This window comes from Lagopus muta, chromosome 2 (assembly GCF_023343835.1).
Source record: "Lagopus muta isolate bLagMut1 chromosome 2, bLagMut1 primary, whole genome shotgun sequence".
Classification (NCBI taxonomy): domain Eukaryota; kingdom Metazoa; phylum Chordata; class Aves; order Galliformes; family Phasianidae; genus Lagopus; species Lagopus muta.
Genome location: NC_064434.1, coordinates 72,993,230 through 73,013,872, shown reverse-complemented (window position 1 = coordinate 73,013,872; position 20,643 = coordinate 72,993,230). Strand labels below are relative to the sequence as shown.

The following is a 20,643-nucleotide window of genomic DNA, read 5'->3' as shown; positions in this document are numbered from 1 at the left end:
ACTATTTGATGGCTCATCAGCACTACTACCTGCCAAAAACTGAAAACAAATCTTTTCAGCAAAACAACACTACCTAGTCATTAAGGAATGGCTGGGCATCATGTCATTTTTTCATAAAAAAATCTTTAGGTGTGAATTAACATTCTCTTTCACTGTACCTGGCACTTTAGCTGATATGTTAAAGATTCATCTAGTGACATAGCCACCATGGATACAAACTTCTTTTTGTCATTGGGAGCTGCAGACATACACACATGTGTATCCTCATTACTACAGAGCCTATCTAGAACTGTTCAGTTGTAACTGTCCAGGAAACCACACAGGTTTATCACCAAACCTGACAATACACACAAGTGATATGGACATGATCCCTACTTCTTCCAAAAATTTGACGCTTCCTATTCTATATTTAGGATTATAAAGGGGATTATAAGAAAGAAGGCGACAGACTCTTCACCCTGTCAGAAAACAACAAGAGGAAATCACTTCAGATTAAAAGATTAGAGATTCAGACTGGATATGAGGAAGAAGTTTTATACAATAAGGGTGGCAAGGTGCAAGAACAGGTTGCCCAGAGAGGTGATGGATATCCTATTCTTGGAGACATTCAAGGTCAGGCTGGACAGGGGTCTGGGCAACATATGCTACCTGTAGCTGTCCCTATTCATTACATGGGAGTTGGACTAAATGACCTTTAAAAGGTCCTTTCCAACATGAACAATTCTATCTGTGCAGTACTATTCAGACTCACAGACTTAGGTCCACCATTCTTTCAGATGGTTCACATGCAGCTGACATTCAAATACGACCCCCTTTGGAGAGTACTATACGCATTCAAAATTGAACAATATGTAAGCCAATGATGCCTGTACAGTATCATTATCACTAAAAGTACCCCGAGGTGTAGAACTCTGCAGAGAGAGTTAGAAACAAAGCTACATTAAGAAAATCTACTAATCACCACAGAAGGTATTTGTATGATATCTCCTGGAGGATCAGCACACTGAACACATTTCAAGAGAAGAAATTAATCCCCAGTGTAATCTTCCAGATGCAGTTGCTCTGAAGTCCTACGGAGTTGCCTGATAGCAGACTACTTTCTTGTCACACAGCGCTGCAGACACCGTTAACATTTTCCACACTCCCAGCCCATGTAACACTATACTACTATTAGTAATTACTATACATTAGTACATTACTATTATACTAATCTCACAAATATTCATTCAATTTCTACAATATATCAATATCGATAATATTGATATATGAAATATATCAATACACTGAAGACTCCAAAGCACATAATTATTAAAATGAAAATTTACACAAATCTGAGAGTCGAGTTTAAGATGTCTGGGACTTGATCCTAACACTATTTCACATTCTGTGTATAACTTCCATCAAGTGCAATGCAAATGTCTGAGACCTCTGCACCTGGACAAGTTAGTCCTGAGGTACAAATACACAAAACCAGGAATAATAAAATGATCAATTAGAATTCACATGCTGGGCAGTAACTTCATAGCTAGACTGACCTACTGTGTTGACTTATTTAGAGAATTATTCAGTAGCCTTAATAAACTAACTTCAGCTGTACATAGGATTGTGTAGCAAAATAATCTTCAGCACTCTGAAACAGCAACAAAATAGGAGGAATTGAGAGAGTTTATCTTTCATTCTCTCAAAATGCAATTCAGTAGAATACTGCTGCAACAACTCGCTTGGTTCTATAAGAAAAAATTAACCTCCCTATTTACAATTTCTCTGTGCTTAAAATTTGTATTAAAAACAAAACAAATGAAAAAAAAGAAATCCACCCACTCCTGGACTTCAAAGGGAATCTTTACTGAATGGCATCAGCACGCTGCAATCATTTATATTAACTAGCTAGAGATTACAGATGGCAAGGGTATAATACCTAAAGGAACTGACTGGTAAAAACCAGAGAAGCAGAAAATGCACTTATTGTCTTACCCACACTGAGAGACTCACTGCACACCTTGAGCTACCCCTAATAATCTCTCTGCCAATATTTCTCAGCAGTCTTTGCTACATCAAACTGGCAGGTGCATGCACACCATTTGATTTCACCTAGGTGCTTTTAGTACAGATATTCTCAATTCCTTTCCTAGGCACACTTGGAACCTAAAGCAATTCTTGCTTCAGTTTCTGTGCCTCAGCTACCTTGAAGCTGTGTAAAACTGCAGTTCCTGGGAAAGGCTGGGTCATCTTCATACCACTGCCCAAGTGACTAACCATATAGCTTTCCCATTCTACCTCCATGGCAGAACTGAATTGGCTGCAATTTTCTTCCTGTTCATCAAACCCATTGCAACACTGTTCAAACCCATTGCAACACTGTTCAAATGCTCTAATAAGATTGCTCTGTACATCACCCTTCTGACTTCAGGACTGGTAATCATCATCAGCAAGTTTTCTGGACCAATCAAAAGCCACAAACAAAAATCCGCTTACATTTCTGTACTACAATCTCCATGAAAATCACCGCAGTGAAATCTATCAGGCAAAGAGTAAAACGTCAAACTGCAGCACATTCGTCTGGTACAAAGTCATCATGTAACACTCATTAAAAGCACTTATAATTCTTCACTCAGGCAGAAAAAGTGAAATAAGATATATTCACTTTTCTAATACTCTTCCCCAAATCATGTAGGAATATTCCTCAGGAATTAGCACCAGCACCAACAGTGCTTTACCTCTTCATTACCAAGCAGGTAATGTCTGGTACAGAGCTGCAAAGCATAGGAAATCTCAACCGCATAAAGTTACTAAGTACAGCTGCTATGCAAATACTAAGGGTAAACATGCAAAAAGAAATGAACCAAAAACACATCGAAGAATTCAGAAGTCAGAATGGCAACTAAGATCAATCCATAGGAAAGTAAGAAATGATTTAACACTACCTTTTATTTTGAATAAATATGAACAAAACTGCCATTAAAGAAAATGAATGGGTATCAGAAATAATAGTCAACATCTTATATGTAACAAAGGTCAAAAACAAATACAGGGGAATTTCCTGCTTAAAATCATCTCAATATAAACATGCTACAAATCTATACAGAATCCTGGCTTACTCTAACACAGGGGTCACTGCAACAGTAACGCCTCTTATTTATTACTGTGGATACTACAACAGATACAAATACAATAACACTAGTTGAGAGGGCTAATTCTCAGTTCCAAAACACTATTTCTCAACATAGTCACCACCACCAGCAGTGTATTTTCACCAGTAATGAACAAGAGCCTTACAAAATCTGCTGTCATCACTGCTGAAATGCCCCACCCACCATCTCCGTGAGCTCACATCCGCTCTTTGGTCTTCACAAATGTTCAGCAAGTATTAGTGAATGTCAGTGGGTGCCACTTTTTTCTGCATGGGGGAATTTCCACACCTTTGCTTCACGCTTGAATGTCAGATATCATTTTGTCAGACTGCCTCTCTGCTGCCATCTGTCACGTGGCAGCAAAATATAACGGAATATTGGTAGGAAGTTTCAACCTCTACTGCCATACCACGAACATCTGCCTCTGACATCACAGGCCACCATAACATAATTGGAGACATTACTTGCACTCTAGCCCTTGTACATAGCGTATGGTGTCACTCACAAAATAGAAATTACCTATACATTCACATTCTTGCTACAAATGACATGCAAAGAGATCCCTATTTCAGCAGTATGCTCTTCCTAGCAATCTACAGAAAGCTGTTGTTTGATGCAGTTGGGCATAGAAACACCAGAGAGAAAAAAATCTGGCTCAATATAAGGTAAGCAAATTTGGGACATCTCTCCTGACAGAGTCATTAAAACACCATTCCCACACAGAAGTACAACATTCCAAAATATCTGTGAACTAGTAAGCAGCTCATTTAGTATGAAGCTTGCCCACTAGCAGACGAATTTTGCTGCTAAAATTGAAAAGAAAGAAAAAAGATATAAACAAACAAACAAAAAAAAAAACATAGCATTCTCATGCTCTTCTATATATGCCTAAGCAAGAAAAGACCATGTGCATGCTTCACTCTGGCAGGACACAGTACAGAGCAGTAAGTAGGAGTTCATGAAGCTCTCATCCAGATGGGTTTCTCCCGCTCTTTGTGCTCCTGCTATTGCTTTGTCTGGATAATACAAAAAAATTAAGATGACTTGGCACCTGTTGGTCTTTTGGTATATCATAGTGAAAAGAGAGCTGACAGAAAGACTTAGAGCTTCTGTAAATGACCAAATATACCATGACTTCCCTATCACTTCAGTGAAAACGTGTAATATAACACCTCTTAAATCACATACCATGTGTATTTATATATGTCAGATACATTAAGTGTATTCACTAGCTGTTGGCATTTAGCATACAACCCAGATACTTCACATTTCACTGCCCTAAATTACAAGAACTATCATGCAGGAATGTAAAAGATATACCATGGCAAATGAATAGCGTATTGTTTATATCATAAAACTGTTGGATATATTTCAGAAAACACCAAAGCGAGTATAGCTTTACAAATCAAAAGCTTTTAAGTTTTTAAGTGGTTTCAAAAAAAGGCATGTTTCTGTTCTAGACAAAATAAAATATGCAAAAATTTGTGATTGTTCACTTAAAGAAAAATATCCTTTAATTACCCAGCTAATCTAATTTCCTGTATTTACTCAGATAATTTCCAAAACTTCCTTGATCTGTTTCAAATAATAAACGCACTGAATAGAAGGAAAGTTCAAGCTAGTCACTTAGGCAAGTACAGACAGTAGCAGTGTTTTGAATCCTCATTTACCCTTCGAGAAAAACATTTCTAGTGATGTTTATAAAATAAAATATACTTGAAAAATAGTTCATCAAGAATTACTACAATTAGCGTTCATGAAGGCTACCTACCTTACATTTCCTTCATTTTAAATTGTGCACCTCTCTAAATTTTTTAAAATGATTATCAGTCATGTAATACCTTTGCTTGAGGATGATTTGAAAAAGTTTTAGACAAGTAATTATAAAACATTTCTTGAAGCAACTGAGGCTAAGAAAAAACCTGCTCTTATCCAACGTCAAATATGTCCAGATACCTTTTTCTTCTGAAGTTCTGCACTGGTCACAATACAAACTTGTAGCTTGAAGGAATTTTGCAAAATTTGGTATTTCTATCTGAAAAACGGCCACAGCGCTGTAAGGCTGGAGCAACTCTTATGAAGCTGGGAATGTTTAGCTTCATTGTGCCCTTCCAGTACTTGAAGGGAGCTTATAAGCAGGAGCAGGAGAATATTTTTACATGGACAGATAGTGATAGGACAAGGGTGGATGGTTTTAAACCAAAAGGGGAAAATTTAAGGTAGATGTTAAGAATAAAGTCTTTACTCAGAGGGCGGTTAAGCACTAGAATGTTTTATCCAAAGAAGCTGTGGATGCCTCATCCCTGGAGGCATTTAAGAGCAGGTTGGATGGAGCCTTGGGCACCCTGAGCTGGTGGGTGGCAGCCCTACCCATGGCAAGTGGGTTGGAATTTTAGACTCTCTCTGTCAGTTTTATGCCTCATGTTGTGACACCCAAATCTGCACTCAGTGTGGGAAGCGACGCCACACAGAGCAAAGCAAAGCAGAACAACTCCTTCCTTCATTCAGTGGCAGGGTAGGTATGGTGCACTGGGGGGGGTATATTTGGCACTTTTGGCTGCCAGGGCATACTGCTGGCTCACGCTGAACTTGCTACCAGCCGCAGCCCCTAGATTTCTTCCCAAAGGGCTGCTCTCCAGCCTCTCCTACCCATTTTGCTTCAAAGAAAAAAAAAAAAAAAATAACTGGGCTCATAAGAGGACTAACTAAAATCTAGCAGTCATGCTGAGAATAAATGGCCTGGAGATTTTCCAGTCTTTAATGCTTTATAAAACCTATGGATTTCCATTTTCACATTTCACCTACTTTCCTAGTAATGAAAAGTTGTCCTCAAAAGCTAAGTCAAAATAACAAAAAATAATAATACCTAGATTGTAGCACCTTCTAGGACGGAGCACATACAATGTGTAATAAACATAGAAACACTACCCCCTCCCCAAAAAGGCAGAAAGATAATTTTCAAATACATCAGCCTGACTGATTTCTATTGCAAAGAAAAGTAACAGAGGACTGAAAATACCTCCCTTTGCATAATTCTCTTCACTAGAAAACTGAACTCATAGTGAATTCAGATTACAGTAATAATTCTTCAAGGAACTGCTATATTTTCTTCTCCTAAGTGAGAAAATAGTGTTGGTATAAATAAGAACCAACACTGCACCAGAAAGATACAGCGCTTCAGATATATGCACAAATTACTTCTCACAAAACTTAAAGTAGCCACATCAGTCATCAGATGCTAAATCAGGTATGAATCTGCCTACATAAGTATCTACCCTGTGAAAAATATCAATTCATATTTATATATTTTTGATAGAAAGCACACATCAAATGTCAGTTCTGTTAATTTATCAGAGAACTTACATTCAGTAATTCCAGTATTACCATTATTTCTGGCTTCCAGAGACTTACTAGAAAGATAAATAACTGCACTGACAATTATTTGACCTTGACAGTATACAGGCCATGCTTTATGAGGTTATTCTCCTCTAATACCAATACATCAGTATGCAAAGGACACACAGGCAGATTTCTAATGTATTTGTTCAAAAGCTAGGCAAAATCTGCTGTAGAAACCTATTCATTATTCAGTGAACATCAGCTATCTGAGTTGGTATAGCTGTAGCTCTGTACCTTCTGCTAGTATTGGGATTTAATAGGTGTTGAGAGTACAGTAAACCACTCTGTAAAAAGGTAATAACCAAACACATGCAGAGACTTTGCTTAATCTTTCCTGTGTGCGTCTCAGAAGACCAGTAATCACATACCACTACTTTTCAGTACAACTGCCACTTCCAACTGTATAAAGAAAGACAGATCTGCATACTCTGGGACCACCTCTTCTTTAAATGTGCTTCTCATTCTTCCGTTGATGAAGTCAATCTTTTTTTGGAGAAAAAATTCCCAAGGACAGTACACATTTTGGATCATCCATGAGATAATGTTCATAGATTTCCTTTTCCAAATAACTTTTTTCAGTCTTAGTGCGTAGCATTTTATGGGACTAACTATTGTATGTTAGTTTAAAGTTTGTTTCTCAAGGCATTCCTAGCAACCAGGGGCAAGCTTCTCTCCTGTCAGCTTTCTTGTGTGAAAGAGATTAACTCTTGTGCCTACAGCCAAAACTCCCATGTCACTCTTCCCCACTTACTGTTTGAAGGATCTGGATTGGAGCATAGCATTCATACTACTGCTACAGCATATATGAGGAACACTAAACTACATCATAGTAAATCAAATGAATTATACAAGAGAGAACAAAGAGTAATACTAATATGATTTATTTGTAAGCAGCTATTTGCTAGTCAAAAAGAATTATCATTATTCTTTCCACAGAGTGCAAAAACATGTCAGTTTCCACTGAGACTCACTAACACTGCATTTTCAGCTGTAAACCTGAGCATATACCAAAAGTCATTTTAAAACCATCTGACAGTCTAACTTGCTACAGTTAGAACTCACCAAAAATCTTAACTGTTATAAACAAGGGATCCATCTTCATATTTCTCACAAAGTAGGATACTGAATAAAAACATTCCTGTAACTCTAGACTGATCTGAAACATGTTGAAAAGGTTAGGTATTTACAATCCTGGCAAGCTCCAGCACAAGCTGCAAATGTTCAGAACTTCACAAAAATCAGACTATTTCTGTAGCAAAGGAAGAAGTTTAAATTTAAGCAATACATTACACTAGAAGCTTGTGTCAGTCACAAAAAAGAAGTTGCATTTTACAAGATGAAAAATACAGCGAAGATTTAATAGACTTACCCCTTCTGCCTTCTCCTCTGTGTTAGCCAGCATTTCCTGCAGGGCTCGTACTGACAGAGACTGCTCAAGCACAAAGGTGCAGATGGACAAGTCAGGTGGCACATTCTAGATGGAGCAAAAATGTAATATCATATTAGTGATAGGTCTGCTGAACGCCAGTTTCAAAAACTCCTAATTTCTCTTAATTTCAGCAAACCCAAGAGATCTGCTACATGTCTGAGGTCATCATCACACACTGGGCTGCAACAGCTAAGACTTGCCAGCAAGCGAGTAGAAGCGATTCTTCCTCTTTGAGGTGCTGGATCCTGTTTGGGTCCTCCTGATACGAGACACCAGGAAGTTGCACTGAGTTCCACCATGACAGTCACGGATGGAGCACCCATACTAAGAAGAAAGGTTGAGGAAGCTTGAATAAAAGGAGAGGAAAGGGGAATCTTGTAGATCAGTCTATGGGTGTTTATAGGGAACATGGAGCCAGACTCTTCTTGGAGATGCTCATGAAAGGAAAAGGAGCAGAGTAAAGTTTTACCAAAGAAAATTACAATTAGATATTAGGTAAAGAAAAAAATTCATCCTGAGAGTACAAAACACTGTCAAAGGCCACCAAAAGTAATGAAATTTCAACCCTCAGTGGCATTCAAAACTTATCTGCGAAAGTTCCAAAAGCAACTAACTTCAGAGCTCAAATAATTAATCATTTATATTCCTCAGCTTATAAGGTTACCTACTCTAATCTGGGGGCAGGACCTCTCCAAGATTCATTTCAACACAACTTTTTCCATGATTGCACCAGCAAGGCACTGTTATTGTATAATGGAAGTAAAGATAAGAGCCAGCTTTCTATCTTTAGAAAGCTTTTAGAAGGCAGACAGTATTGAATGCAAATTACAACATAGACAACAGCAGAAATTAAGGACAAAATAACAGTGACAATATTGAAAATTCAACCACTAGTAAATGAACATCACTGTGCACATCCGCAACCCCTTTCAATTCAGATTCAATTCAGATGTTTGCTGAACTTGGAAGAAATCTTCCTCACAATGCTAATTATTATTCATCGGAAATTTCTTAATTATTTTCCTCATTTATCTTTCCTTTCTTGGTCTCATATTTTTTCTCAGCCACTAAAGGGATTGGATTGTGAAGGAGACAATATTGAGTCGTAAGGCTACTAGTAGTACATAATTTTATCCTTGTCATGGTTTCCAGGTCAAAATGAATTTTCCGCAGCAAAAGCATAAGTCATAAGTGAATGTCAAGGCTAAGCCACTACCTTCACAGCCTTTCAGGACTGTATGCTTCTCCATATTCTATTGCACCTGGGCTAAAACAAGAGTCTTGTAAAAATAAAAATTTGATGTGATTGGAAAAAAAAAAAAAAAAAGGAAAAAAAAATAGCTTCTCAAAAGCTAATCATCCAGACAATCAGAGAAATTGCTATTAAAATTCTAACAGGCCTGTAATAGGAATGTCTAAGTTACAAGATAACAAAGGAAAAAATTAGACTGTATGTGAGGATCTTATCTTTTCATGTGTTAATAGACAAAAATGCAACTCCTACCCACATTTTCTTGCTTCCAGAAACTTTCAATGTGCTTTGTCTTTTCATTCCATGTTAGTTGCATATTTTAGTATAGGAATATTTTTTTACTGAACATTGGCATTTTTTTAGTTTCATTTTACACAGAATCACAGAATTTCAGGTACTGGATGCTTTGTACTGATGAAGTTGTAAGCATGCACATTTATTCAAATTGTGCAGTTTGAAGAAGCCTGGATCAGGTCCCAGTTTACTTTTAAGTGTTCTTGTTACCATTTTTATTTTTTATTTTTTTAATTTTTTTTAGTGGTTACTCAGATATCATAATACTATATACATAATACTATATACATAATGCAGTCCTCTTAATACTAGCAGTAAGCCAACAGGCAACTCATTAGATTCGTAAGAACTATCTTAATCCCAGTGTTTTACAAAGAGGGAAAGAGAGCATTCAAAGATTGCAGGTTGCAAGGTGCTATTTCTGCTCAATAAACATGAGTACAATTCCCCATTACAGAAAGTCTCCCAGAAATTTACAGTCTAATGCCCCAGCTCACCTCAAGTTCTCTTTGGTGAGAACTGATTGACAAGCAAGATTGATTAAAAACACACTTCTCAGAAATGAGCCAAGGCTGTATTTTCTATATGCGCTTAGTTTTCATTTATATTAAATTCACTGTAGCAATGCTCCTAACTGTTACTGCTATCATTTACAGTATGATTTTTTCCTAGCATAATATGTATCTCACATACGATTCCATAAACGATCAAAACATTAACTACTAACTTTCCCTACATTTTATATCCGCTAGAAGACGCAAAAATTCTCCACCACATCGCTCAGCGATCAAACCATCACAACCAGGCCACTCCCTCCTTCATCAATTCCATTCTCCTTCACATTCAACAAAGCCGCAAGCCTTTTCTCCCCTTACCATTACATCTAAGAAATGAAGTCCCAGAGAACATTTCACAGCTAGTCTCCTAGCAGGTAAAGCACACTTTGAACAGCCAGAGAGCAATAAAGGAAAAGTGTATGAAATCATTTTGCTTTAATGAAGTGAAAGAGGTACCTTCCTCTTAGAGTACAGCGAAATGTTAGAGGCAGTTCTTTTTTCCCCAGGCAAGGAACAGTGCCTCAGCTCACTGTGTGCATGCCCAGACATAGTGTGGCACCTCAGGGAGTGATGTGGACGTATTTCTTCTGAGATCCGAGGGCTGATGCATCTACTGACACACTGCAGTGAGCATTTGAATCACACTTCTCCTGTCTGGCAGTTCCTCACCCACAACTGCTTTATGGAAGATCCAAGGCATGGCTGCATTCCGTGTACAATAACTGTAGCACAGGCATAGCTAGGACAGAAACACCACATGTGGGACTGACAATGTATTTAGCTCAGAGAGTTAAAGATCTGCCCATCTCAATCCAGCCCATGTTAACGGTGATGCTTTTAAAGCTATGGATATAGGAGGTGAGTTTTCCAGCTGATATATCACCAGAGATTGAAGGCATCTGTACTGAAAAGCCTCTTCCAGTTATTTTTTTTAATTTAAATTAAAAAAAAAAAAAAATCTATAGTCTTTGGCAGTCTTCAGATTGTTTAGCTTGTTTTTCATGTTACCTCACAGGCAATGGAATATTTAATATAAAGGCATGCTATGGTGCATATGGCTGTCTAACATTTCTGATAGAGGAAATACCTTCAAGAAAAATCATGTGGATTTAGTTTCCAGTCCTGAAAGTGACCACATCGTATGAGGGCTGCAATAGGAATCTATAGCAACAAGTTTGCAATAACAGACTTTTCTCAGAACAAGTCAGATTCACAGACAAGATTAATGATTAATTACGTAAATAAGTACTTAGCTTTATAATTGCTCTGATAGACTATAAATACATCATTAAATTATCAAAAGTTTTAAAACATCGTGCTGTGTATTGAACAATCAAGCACTGATGTATGCTTTTAATGAATACCAAAGCAACCTGTAACCAGCTGGAAATTTTCAGCAGTGTAATGATATTAATCATTAATTTCAAGTAGAAGATAATTCATACTGAAAAGGATGACCAAATGGAAAAAAATCGACAGATATAAATAAGCATATTGATAATCATCTGCATTCTTTGTCATCTTACTCTCTTCTTCTATCTTCTTTATCGAGGAAACAGCTTGATAAAAAATGTTACTTAACATAAATGAGGATCTGAACCTAGCACTTCAAAAGAAGATTCAGAACTGCTAGAAGAAAAAAATAATAACTATTAACTGTTTCTATTGACACTCCATCATTGTCTGTAGCGGCACCTTACAGTCTGCAAAACTAAAAAAAAAAAAAAAAGTAAAATAATCCTCACATTAAATTATTAAAGCTTCCACGTTAATGAAGTAATTACTAGATTATTTAGAGAATTTTGGAATTCTTTATTCTTCCTGTGTACACTCATTTTCTGTACTAATATTTGCAGAGTAAATTGTATTTTACTCCGTGGAAGGCAGATTTGCAAACTAGATAATCATATCCTTTATTAAAAAGGTGTTACAAGCAAAGCTTTTGAAATGCTATTATGAAATATTTGTAACTGTAGTCCAACCCACATATGAATCATGGATACTGGATGCATTCAATTATGCACCTTTTCAGTGAATTATTATTTACAAGCATAACGTAGTATGATGACCATGAAACTAAGAGGCTGTTTTAAAATGCAGTCTCCCTATCATCACGCTGAGCGCCACATAGTGCTAACCAATCCACAATAACATATGACTTGCTCATATAATATGGTCCATATGATCCTGCAGATGTAAACAGAATTTCTGCAGCATAAAGATTAGTACAGGATTGAAGAGTATTATATATTATCAGCAAACATAATTCCATCCCTAGAAATAAGCAGCTTTACTTTCAGTTTTATTCTTTTACCTAGTTATTTGAAAATTTCCAAGTTGTTTTTCTAAGCTCACAGTTACTCTTATTTCTCCTCTGTGACCTCAATAGTCATCATCACCCTTCAATAAAAACATTATTTCATGAGATGGATGAGAAGCAAATCATTTTGCAATGACATGTTTATTCAGTTCAGCCTTACAGATGCAATTTAATCTAATGAGGCTTCATATAAATTAAAAAAAAAAAAAAAAAAAATCAAGTAAGTTCATGGCAGGAATTATTTACCTGCACCACACTGCATGCTCTTTAAGTGTCCCATCAAATGCAGTCTACATCTTTTCTCTCAAATTAACCAAGCTGTAATGGCAACTCTAAAAGGTTGTCTTCAACTGAGGTACAATATGTAATCAACAAGTAACATTGTTCCCAAAGATGCTCACATGCTTTTCCATTGCAATTTTTTTCTACGAACTTTTAGTTTTCCTTTAACACCAGTATCTGAAATAGAATTCATGTTTCTCTAAATTACTCTAGTTAAAGTCAAACAAACTAAAAATAGCTGCAGCGACATGTGGTGCTGTAACCAGTAAGCAGGCAAGAAGTTCAAGCGAATTTTCAGTGAATTTAACAGGCACTTCTTGCACAGGAAGAACACACTGCATAAGCAGTCACAAATAAAGGCTTCTGTATTTGTGTTCTTAGGAAGAATTTTCAAATAATTAATTGGTTCATAAATAATTACAAGGATTAAAAATTAACATTTTATAGAGCCTATGCTCTATATTCTTCTTTTTAACTATTTTGATCATCGTGTGAGAATTATCACAGAGCTTTGGCACTTTTCCTCATATATACAGAAACAACTTGTCCCTGCTGTGTTTTTTACTGATCAGTACACACCTTGATGATTGAATGTCTCCTGAACTATCCTAAGCAATTCATGCTGTGTAACCTAATGCCATTTGAATGATGGCTGCTAGTGATTTTTATTCACATTTCCCTTGATAATTGTTTTATCACAAGGTACAAATTTTGAACTATGCAACTAGAACTGATAAATACACAGAAGTACCAAGAAAATTCCAAATTCCTAACTCGCTGCTACCATTAAAAGACATTTAGATGTGGGACAGAAGTTTACAAGATTGTTAAAAGAAAAATTTATCAGGCTCTTGAAATCAGGCCTGTGACATTCAAATTGTATATTTATTTTAATGGTGTTTAAAAAGCCAGTTCTATCAGAAAGGCAACGTTTTTATGGATGACATCTCTGTAAACATGCCAAGAAAAGAGTACAAATAAGCTCTTTGGAAGCTTCAAGTATTCTTTGTAATTGGCTGGGAGTTAAGAGACGACTGAGGAGTAAAATCTGAAAAGCACTGATTAGGTATTACCAAGAACTCACTATATTTACAAGATTGTCTTCCTCTGAGACACAAAAAGCTGTCCCATTTAATCAAGCAAAACATTTGCTTCAGTCCCTTCCAGCACACCCAGCTCCCCAACGAGCAAGCAAAGGCAGCAAAGAAGTAGACCCACACAACCCCACTTTATAAAATCCTTGTGCTGAAGCACAGGGAACCATAAAACTCCTTTTAACTCATATAGGGTATTTCAAAAAGCCAACCAAAAAAAAAAAAAGAGAGAGAAAGCACATCTTAAGCTCATTAATTATGAAAAATATTAGATAGAATGGGAACATGCAACTATACATTGCAAGTGAATTCCCACACCATTAGGCCTGTCCACCAGGTACTGCCTAAGTGTTGATTCCCAAAAGAAAAAACAAATTGGAGGTGTAAAAGTGGTTTGCTTTCAACTGTGGGTCCACCATTTATACACACAGACTTTTAAACAAACAGCAAACTTCCAGAAATTATCATAGAAAATTACGTAAAACTCAGGAAAAGTAGCCCAAACTCTGACCTTCAGCATTTATACATACAGTTTAAACATGTAATTATTTTTTACCATCTAGCAATTTATTTTTTTTAAATAATAAACAGAGTAAACGTAGAGTAACTTCTTTTGCTTAAGAAACTAAAATTACGCCTGTATTTGTTTCTCCCAACTTCTGCCATTATTAAGAGAGCTATAAAAAACAACTGGTATTTTATTAGCATAGTATTTGAATTTCAAGCGTAAAGGCACAACACATACAACTTCAACCTCTCATTCTTTTCAACTTGCTCAGTTTCCCCCTTTCAATCCAGAGTATTGAAACTAACACCCTGAATTGAATGGTGCAATTACTCTCTTGATAGCAAGTTACGGCATTCACTGTTGTAAAAGGACAAATATTTGTCCTTAGTTTTCATAGGAAAAGTCACATGTCAAAAAGACAAGGATCTTGCAAGTCAGCACCCAAAAAACAGATGGCTCGCTACTCTTTTGTTGCACTCATTTTCCCAACAGCTTAAAAATGCTGAGTACAAAGTAACAGTAACATAATTTCAAGCATTGAATATAGCTGCATAGCCAACTTGACACTTCACACATTTGTCTAAAGGGCTAGAAATAAGCATTTGTACTTTCATGTGTTCTTAGCTTAAACAATAAAGAATTGGGAAGCTGTCAGTTATCTCAGGTTTTCAGATTCTCGACCAAATATCAGCCTGATTAAAATCTGCTTTGCAACTGTTCCACTTACACAACCAAAATACATGCTTCTAAAGTCTATCAGAGAAAATATTTGAAAAGTAGTGGAATGTGTCATAATGTCATCTAGCCGAGGCAATGCAGCAAGCTTTGAGATGCTGTAGTCATGCTCATATTGGACAATTATTGGCTGTGTCCTCAAACAAGAATCATTCAGCAAATGAGAACTCCCATCAAATGAAGTCTAAATATTCTCTTTGTATCACTTTATTAACCTTCCAAGGGCTTACAGTTTTTTGTAAAATTAGAATGATTTGGTGGACAAATAATCTGCTTCCAGCCTTCAGCACTTACCCTATAAATATTTATTAAGAAATTATCAAGATTATAAAGTCTTCCAACTCTTAAACACTACTTGGAAACAAATAAAGCCATCACACAGTTGAACTTCTTTTTCAAAGGAAAAGTACTGAAAAGACTAGGATTCTGAAAATACATCTTAGCAAACTGATAGATCTTCAACAGCTTGCAGAACACTCGCTAAGTCAATAACAGGATTGCACACCACATATCTGACCTTCTTACATCACATTTCTATTTTCATAGCAGTATCTCCACTGAGATTGCCCAGCTTAATATCTGCTTTTTATATGTTGATCCTCAAAAAATGAGAGGCTTGAAAATTTAGCAGAAATACATAATCGGAAAAGGAAACTGATTTAATGGAATCTTCAGATCTTATTCACTTTATGTCACAGCTTGAATTCCATACATCTTTACATTAAATTAAAACACCCACCACGCACACCCTCATGTTTCTGTAAATATTTCAATATTATTGTGTTTTTTTTTTAATAAGTGACAATTAAATACTAAAGCAAGTTGCAAATTAGACTGCTGAAGTTACAACTCATGACTTGTTTCTTAAATTACAAAAACCATACAGCTTTGATTTACTTTTTTGTTGGATAGCTTATGTTCCAAACTGCCTGAAAAATATATCAAGAAAATTAAAAGCAAAAAGAGCATTTAAAATTTGTCTTGTATTGATTAGCTGGTAACAGATACAGTGTATGCATCCATTATCATTCATACTATGTTTTCATACAGTGGCATCACTTGGAGCATTATGATCATTTAATTCTTAACAATAAAATTAATAGGATTGTGTCTTTCAGGTTCCAGAGCTGCTTTTTTAGATTACATGTCATGTAGTATGAAAACATATTTACATACTGAGTATTTTTTTGTTCTTTTTTTCTCTGCATTTTTTATTTATTTATTTTTTAAATAACAGTCTTTGGTATTTCTGAAATATACTTAGACCAAAAAATAATCCCAAATACCATATGGCTTGAGAAGTATTGGGTAAGCATCTCTGGATTTTAAATCACTAACATCAAATCACTAATATCTCTGTCAAAAAATTCAAAAGTACCCAGAGAACTGATCTATAGGAATATAATATTTAAAATACTAAATAAGTGTCTATGACTGAAAAAGAAAATTCACATTTGTAAAAATATATTGGAAGAACATTTATTTTTATTAGTAAATAGGACCTCATTACACTAAAATTCATTATCTTTGACAACATGGGATTCAATAATGAATATTTCTGTAAGATCAGAATAACCTACTCCTGGATGTACTCAGGTTGCTCTGAAAGTAATGCCCTCTATTTATTTCTGTGGAAACTACATGTTGCACTCATAAAAATCTGCACCAGTGGAGGTGACTCACTGCCACTGTCATCACTGCTGAAACACACCACTCACCACCTCACTGAGCTCACATCTACTCTTGTCTCCAGAAACACTCAGCAAGTGTTGACCAATGTCAATGGGTGTCATTTTTTCCACATGGAGGAATTCAGTTCCACACCTTTGCTTCATATGCATTTCTATGTCAGATGCCAATTTGTACTCCTATTTGGAACTTGATTGTATAAGGAATTCTCAAAAACATAAGCTCAGGACAATAGCCGATGTCTATTACACATATTTGACTTTAGATTTGTACTCGGCCTTTGATATCTAGCTATGATTTATATGCAACACTACTGCCTGCATTACAGAGGGCCACAACCCATTATAAATAGAAATTGTTCTTAAGGACGTGAGAGAAATGTTTTAACTGGTGCAAAAACTCCGCTAGATCCTCTAATTACCATATGTCTCCTGTAATATTTTCTATGCTCTCTCTTAAATAATGCAACAGTAACATTGCACGGCCAAAGACATTAGGGAGGAAAACATTTTTATTTACTCCTATTTACCAAATCCTTAAAGCAAAGTTGACTGCAGTTTTACGGCTTCCTTAGTACTTGCTTCTCCTAACACTTTAAATGATCTCATCCTAGGAACAATCAGCATTTAAAAATTAAAGCAAGAATGAGCTGCTTGGGTTTTCTTTTGCTTGCTTCTTTTCCCCAGGCTCCTGAAGAATGAGTAGAATAGTGCTTCACCAAATGTCAAGAAAAGACTACGTGAACAAGTAAGCACAGGAAACTGATATGAAATTTACACTGTATTTCTTAAAGACAAGAATGTTCGTGAGTTTTATGTAGTGTGAGAGAGACTGTAGATTTAACATCCAAATTTACCAAGTGATGATAAATTCAAATAATAGATTTTTCTGGCCTTACATGCAACTAGCACTGCAACATCTTCCATCCCGGCACATTTTTATTGTTTAAAAGATTCACTTGAAACAGGGCAGCATGAATGATTTCATCAAGATCTCTGATATTACAATGAATCATTAATATCCTAGTGAAAAATTTATTGTGATGAATAATGCATTCAAAATGATGAGACAGAAAATGAAGCATTACTCTGCAATGTACCAGGGAATCAAAGGGATGTTATGGAAGTTGTCAAGCTAAAAAAACATCACTTCTGGAAGGAAATCTTTCTAGATGTCATTTCAGATACTTTAACTTTATTTCATTCTCTCACCAAACATTTTTATTGTAGTTGAAGAAAAAGCAAGCAAGAAACATTCCTGCCTTTCTACAGTTATTAAGTCCAGGTATAACCATTATTTTTGGTCACAAAACTAGTTCTACCCTAAGGCAGCACTTCTTTGTATTCTTTGAAATTTATTTGAGCATACGTAATTGTGAAATACAAAACCTTATTATGCTTTCCCTTCCCCTCCCCCCCAAAATACTGTATCTATTGTGTATATGGCAGAGTTAGCAGGATTGGATAGCAAACTCTACTAGGTTAGGGAGTTAGAAGAGCTTAAGGTAATAATCATGTCAGCGTAAATGGCATAGAATGCAAACTTACGCAAGTAGAATAATCACTCTCTCCCGTGGCCCAAAAATTAGAGAAACCAAACACATCTTTGTATTGAAGTGCATAGAAGTTGCACTGCAGTACTGTACTGAGTTCTGGCAACCAAAATAACAAGCACATTGCTAAAATGGACTTCTGACGCTAGTTAGTTTAAAAGGCAGACCAAAACAAAAAACACAGCACTAGGATACAAGCAAAGCGCTGTCGTGAAGAGTTGATTAAACTTCAAAGGGGAATAAAATATTCATTACACATTTGATAGATTTGTTTTTGTCCATTCTGGTATACAGATTTGTGTATAATACATCAAAGCTGGCATATTATAAGCATATTCTTGCTCCAAAAACAACATATTAAATAGGCAGCAGTACCTTAGAATTTGACGTGGATTCCAAAAAGCAAAGCCTGTTGCCAAATCCTTCTGCAGCAAGACACAATTTCTGTTGCTCCTTGTGAACAGTTGCAGTGCACTGCAGAACCACTTCATCATCCTAGGAAAAAAAAAACAAAAACAGAACAGTGGTTATACTTCTGACTTGGGGAAGTATATAAAAAGTCATTGCTAAAAATTAGAAGCAGTTATCCATAAACACAAACCGAACTGAATCCCAGCATAATTTCAATTCTCTGATTAGAGAAAGTGGGCAAAACAATGAAAATAATTATAACTCCTTCTTTAAAAAAACATTGCTGGAGAAAATGCCAACATTGTACCTCCACAGACAGAGGCTGACAACAGAGCTTGACAACAGAGACTGATACATCTACTACATAACAGAATCGTAGGGGTTGGAAGGCGCCTCCAGAGATCATCAAGTCCAACACCCCTGCCAAAGCAGGTTCCCTACACCAGGTCACACAAGTAGGTGCCCAGGCGGTTCTTGAATGTCTCGAGAGAAGGAGACTCGACAAGCTCCCTGTGCAGCCTGTTCCAGCTGTCACTCTCACCTCAGAAGTTCTTGTGCACATTTGTGCGGAACTTTCTATGCTGCAGTTTCTGGCCGTTTCCCCTTGTCCCATCACCACACTGCTGAAAAGAGTCCAGCCTTGCCACTCTGCCCCCTACACCTTAGATACTTATAGACCTGGATCAGGTCCCCTCTCAGTCTTTTCTCAAGGCTAAACAGACCCAGTTCACTCAGCCTTTCTTCATAGGGAAAAAAGCTCCAGGCCCTTCACCATCATTGTGGCCCTCCGCTGGACTCTTTCCAAGAGATCCCTGTCTTTTTCTGTACTGGGGAACCCAGAACTGGACACAGTACTCATACACAAATCTCTATCAGTGTATGTACCACCCATTCTCTCCCCTTGCACATTGCTTTTAAAGAAAGTCTGAAAGGATTTCTACATAGCCTACCTGCAAAAATCCTTATATACTGACAGCTACAAAAATATAATTCAGTTCTGAATTAAGACTTAATTTTAGATAAACTTATTTTTAGATAACCATCTAATGCACTATAACCTTGCTTGCTCAAGTTGACTGCAAACCAACTGCACAGTATCACCAAGCATACATACATTATGTAGATGACAATTGCTGGAAAATTAAGAAAAGGAATAGAGCAACTGCTAAAATCCCTGATGTGCAAATTTTCCCAATTTATTTCCATAAAATTTTTTTCTTCTTTTGCTGTAAAGTACACATAATTAGTCAACATAATACAAGTCAATAAACAATGGCATTAATGGATGATAATCACTATCATCCATGGAATGATGTTAACAGATATTCAATCTAAACAAAATCTAATTAAAAATAGTGTGTGTATATATATATATATATATATATACACACTGCTATAACTGACAAAATGGCACGCACTTTCAGGTTCATATTCAGAACAATCAAAACAGCCAAATTGTATGGAATATACTATATTTAAAAGAAAAAATGCCAAAGGAGTTTGGAAAAAAAGGGCAATAGCAAAAAGCCCTTCAGATGTTTGCACAGACTGATAGATAGTTCTATTATTCTTGTTCTGCTGAATACTCATCACTTCAGTTTCACGTGAATTCACAATACTCATCACAACAGTTTCCTCCATGGAAACCGGAAGATTTGTTATTATTTCCACAGCAATTTGCTATAACCACAGCAGCCTTCATTTCTAAGCTCAGATGCTGCCTTGAGTTGTTTTTGTTTTGCTGTTTTCAGATACAGGAAAAAAATGTTACCAAGAGATTAAGAGAAATTAAGTGCCAGTAACCACAAGTTCTGTGTAGAAAGTGGTACTGTCATTTATTCTCAGATGTGGAAGATATTAACCATAACAGTCACATAGTCTGGTGCCTGTTGTTTCTCCACTTACTTCAAATAAGAAGAAAACACACCCTGAAAAGCTACTCGCTTAGTGTAGGTACTTTATTAGATGGCTCTTCCAACTATTCTCATTT

At 36.3% G+C, this 20,643-nt stretch overlaps 1 protein-coding gene across 5 annotated transcripts in view; it reads right to left on the bottom strand.

Moving 5' to 3' along the window:
- The window catches only part of RYR2 (ryanodine receptor 2), a 342,228-nt gene that overhangs the window by 231,523 nt on the left and 90,062 nt on the right, over positions 1-20,643 (bottom strand). For all 5 annotated transcript variants that reach the window (XM_048936711.1, XM_048936713.1, XM_048936712.1 and 2 more), the window contains 2 exons: positions 18,618-18,737; positions 7,900-8,004 (listed from right to left, as the gene is read on the bottom strand). In XM_048936711.1, the coding sequence (XP_048792668.1) occupies positions 7,900-8,004; positions 18,618-18,737 (225 nt within the window). The remainder of the gene's footprint in view (positions 1-7,899; positions 8,005-18,617; positions 18,738-20,643) is intronic.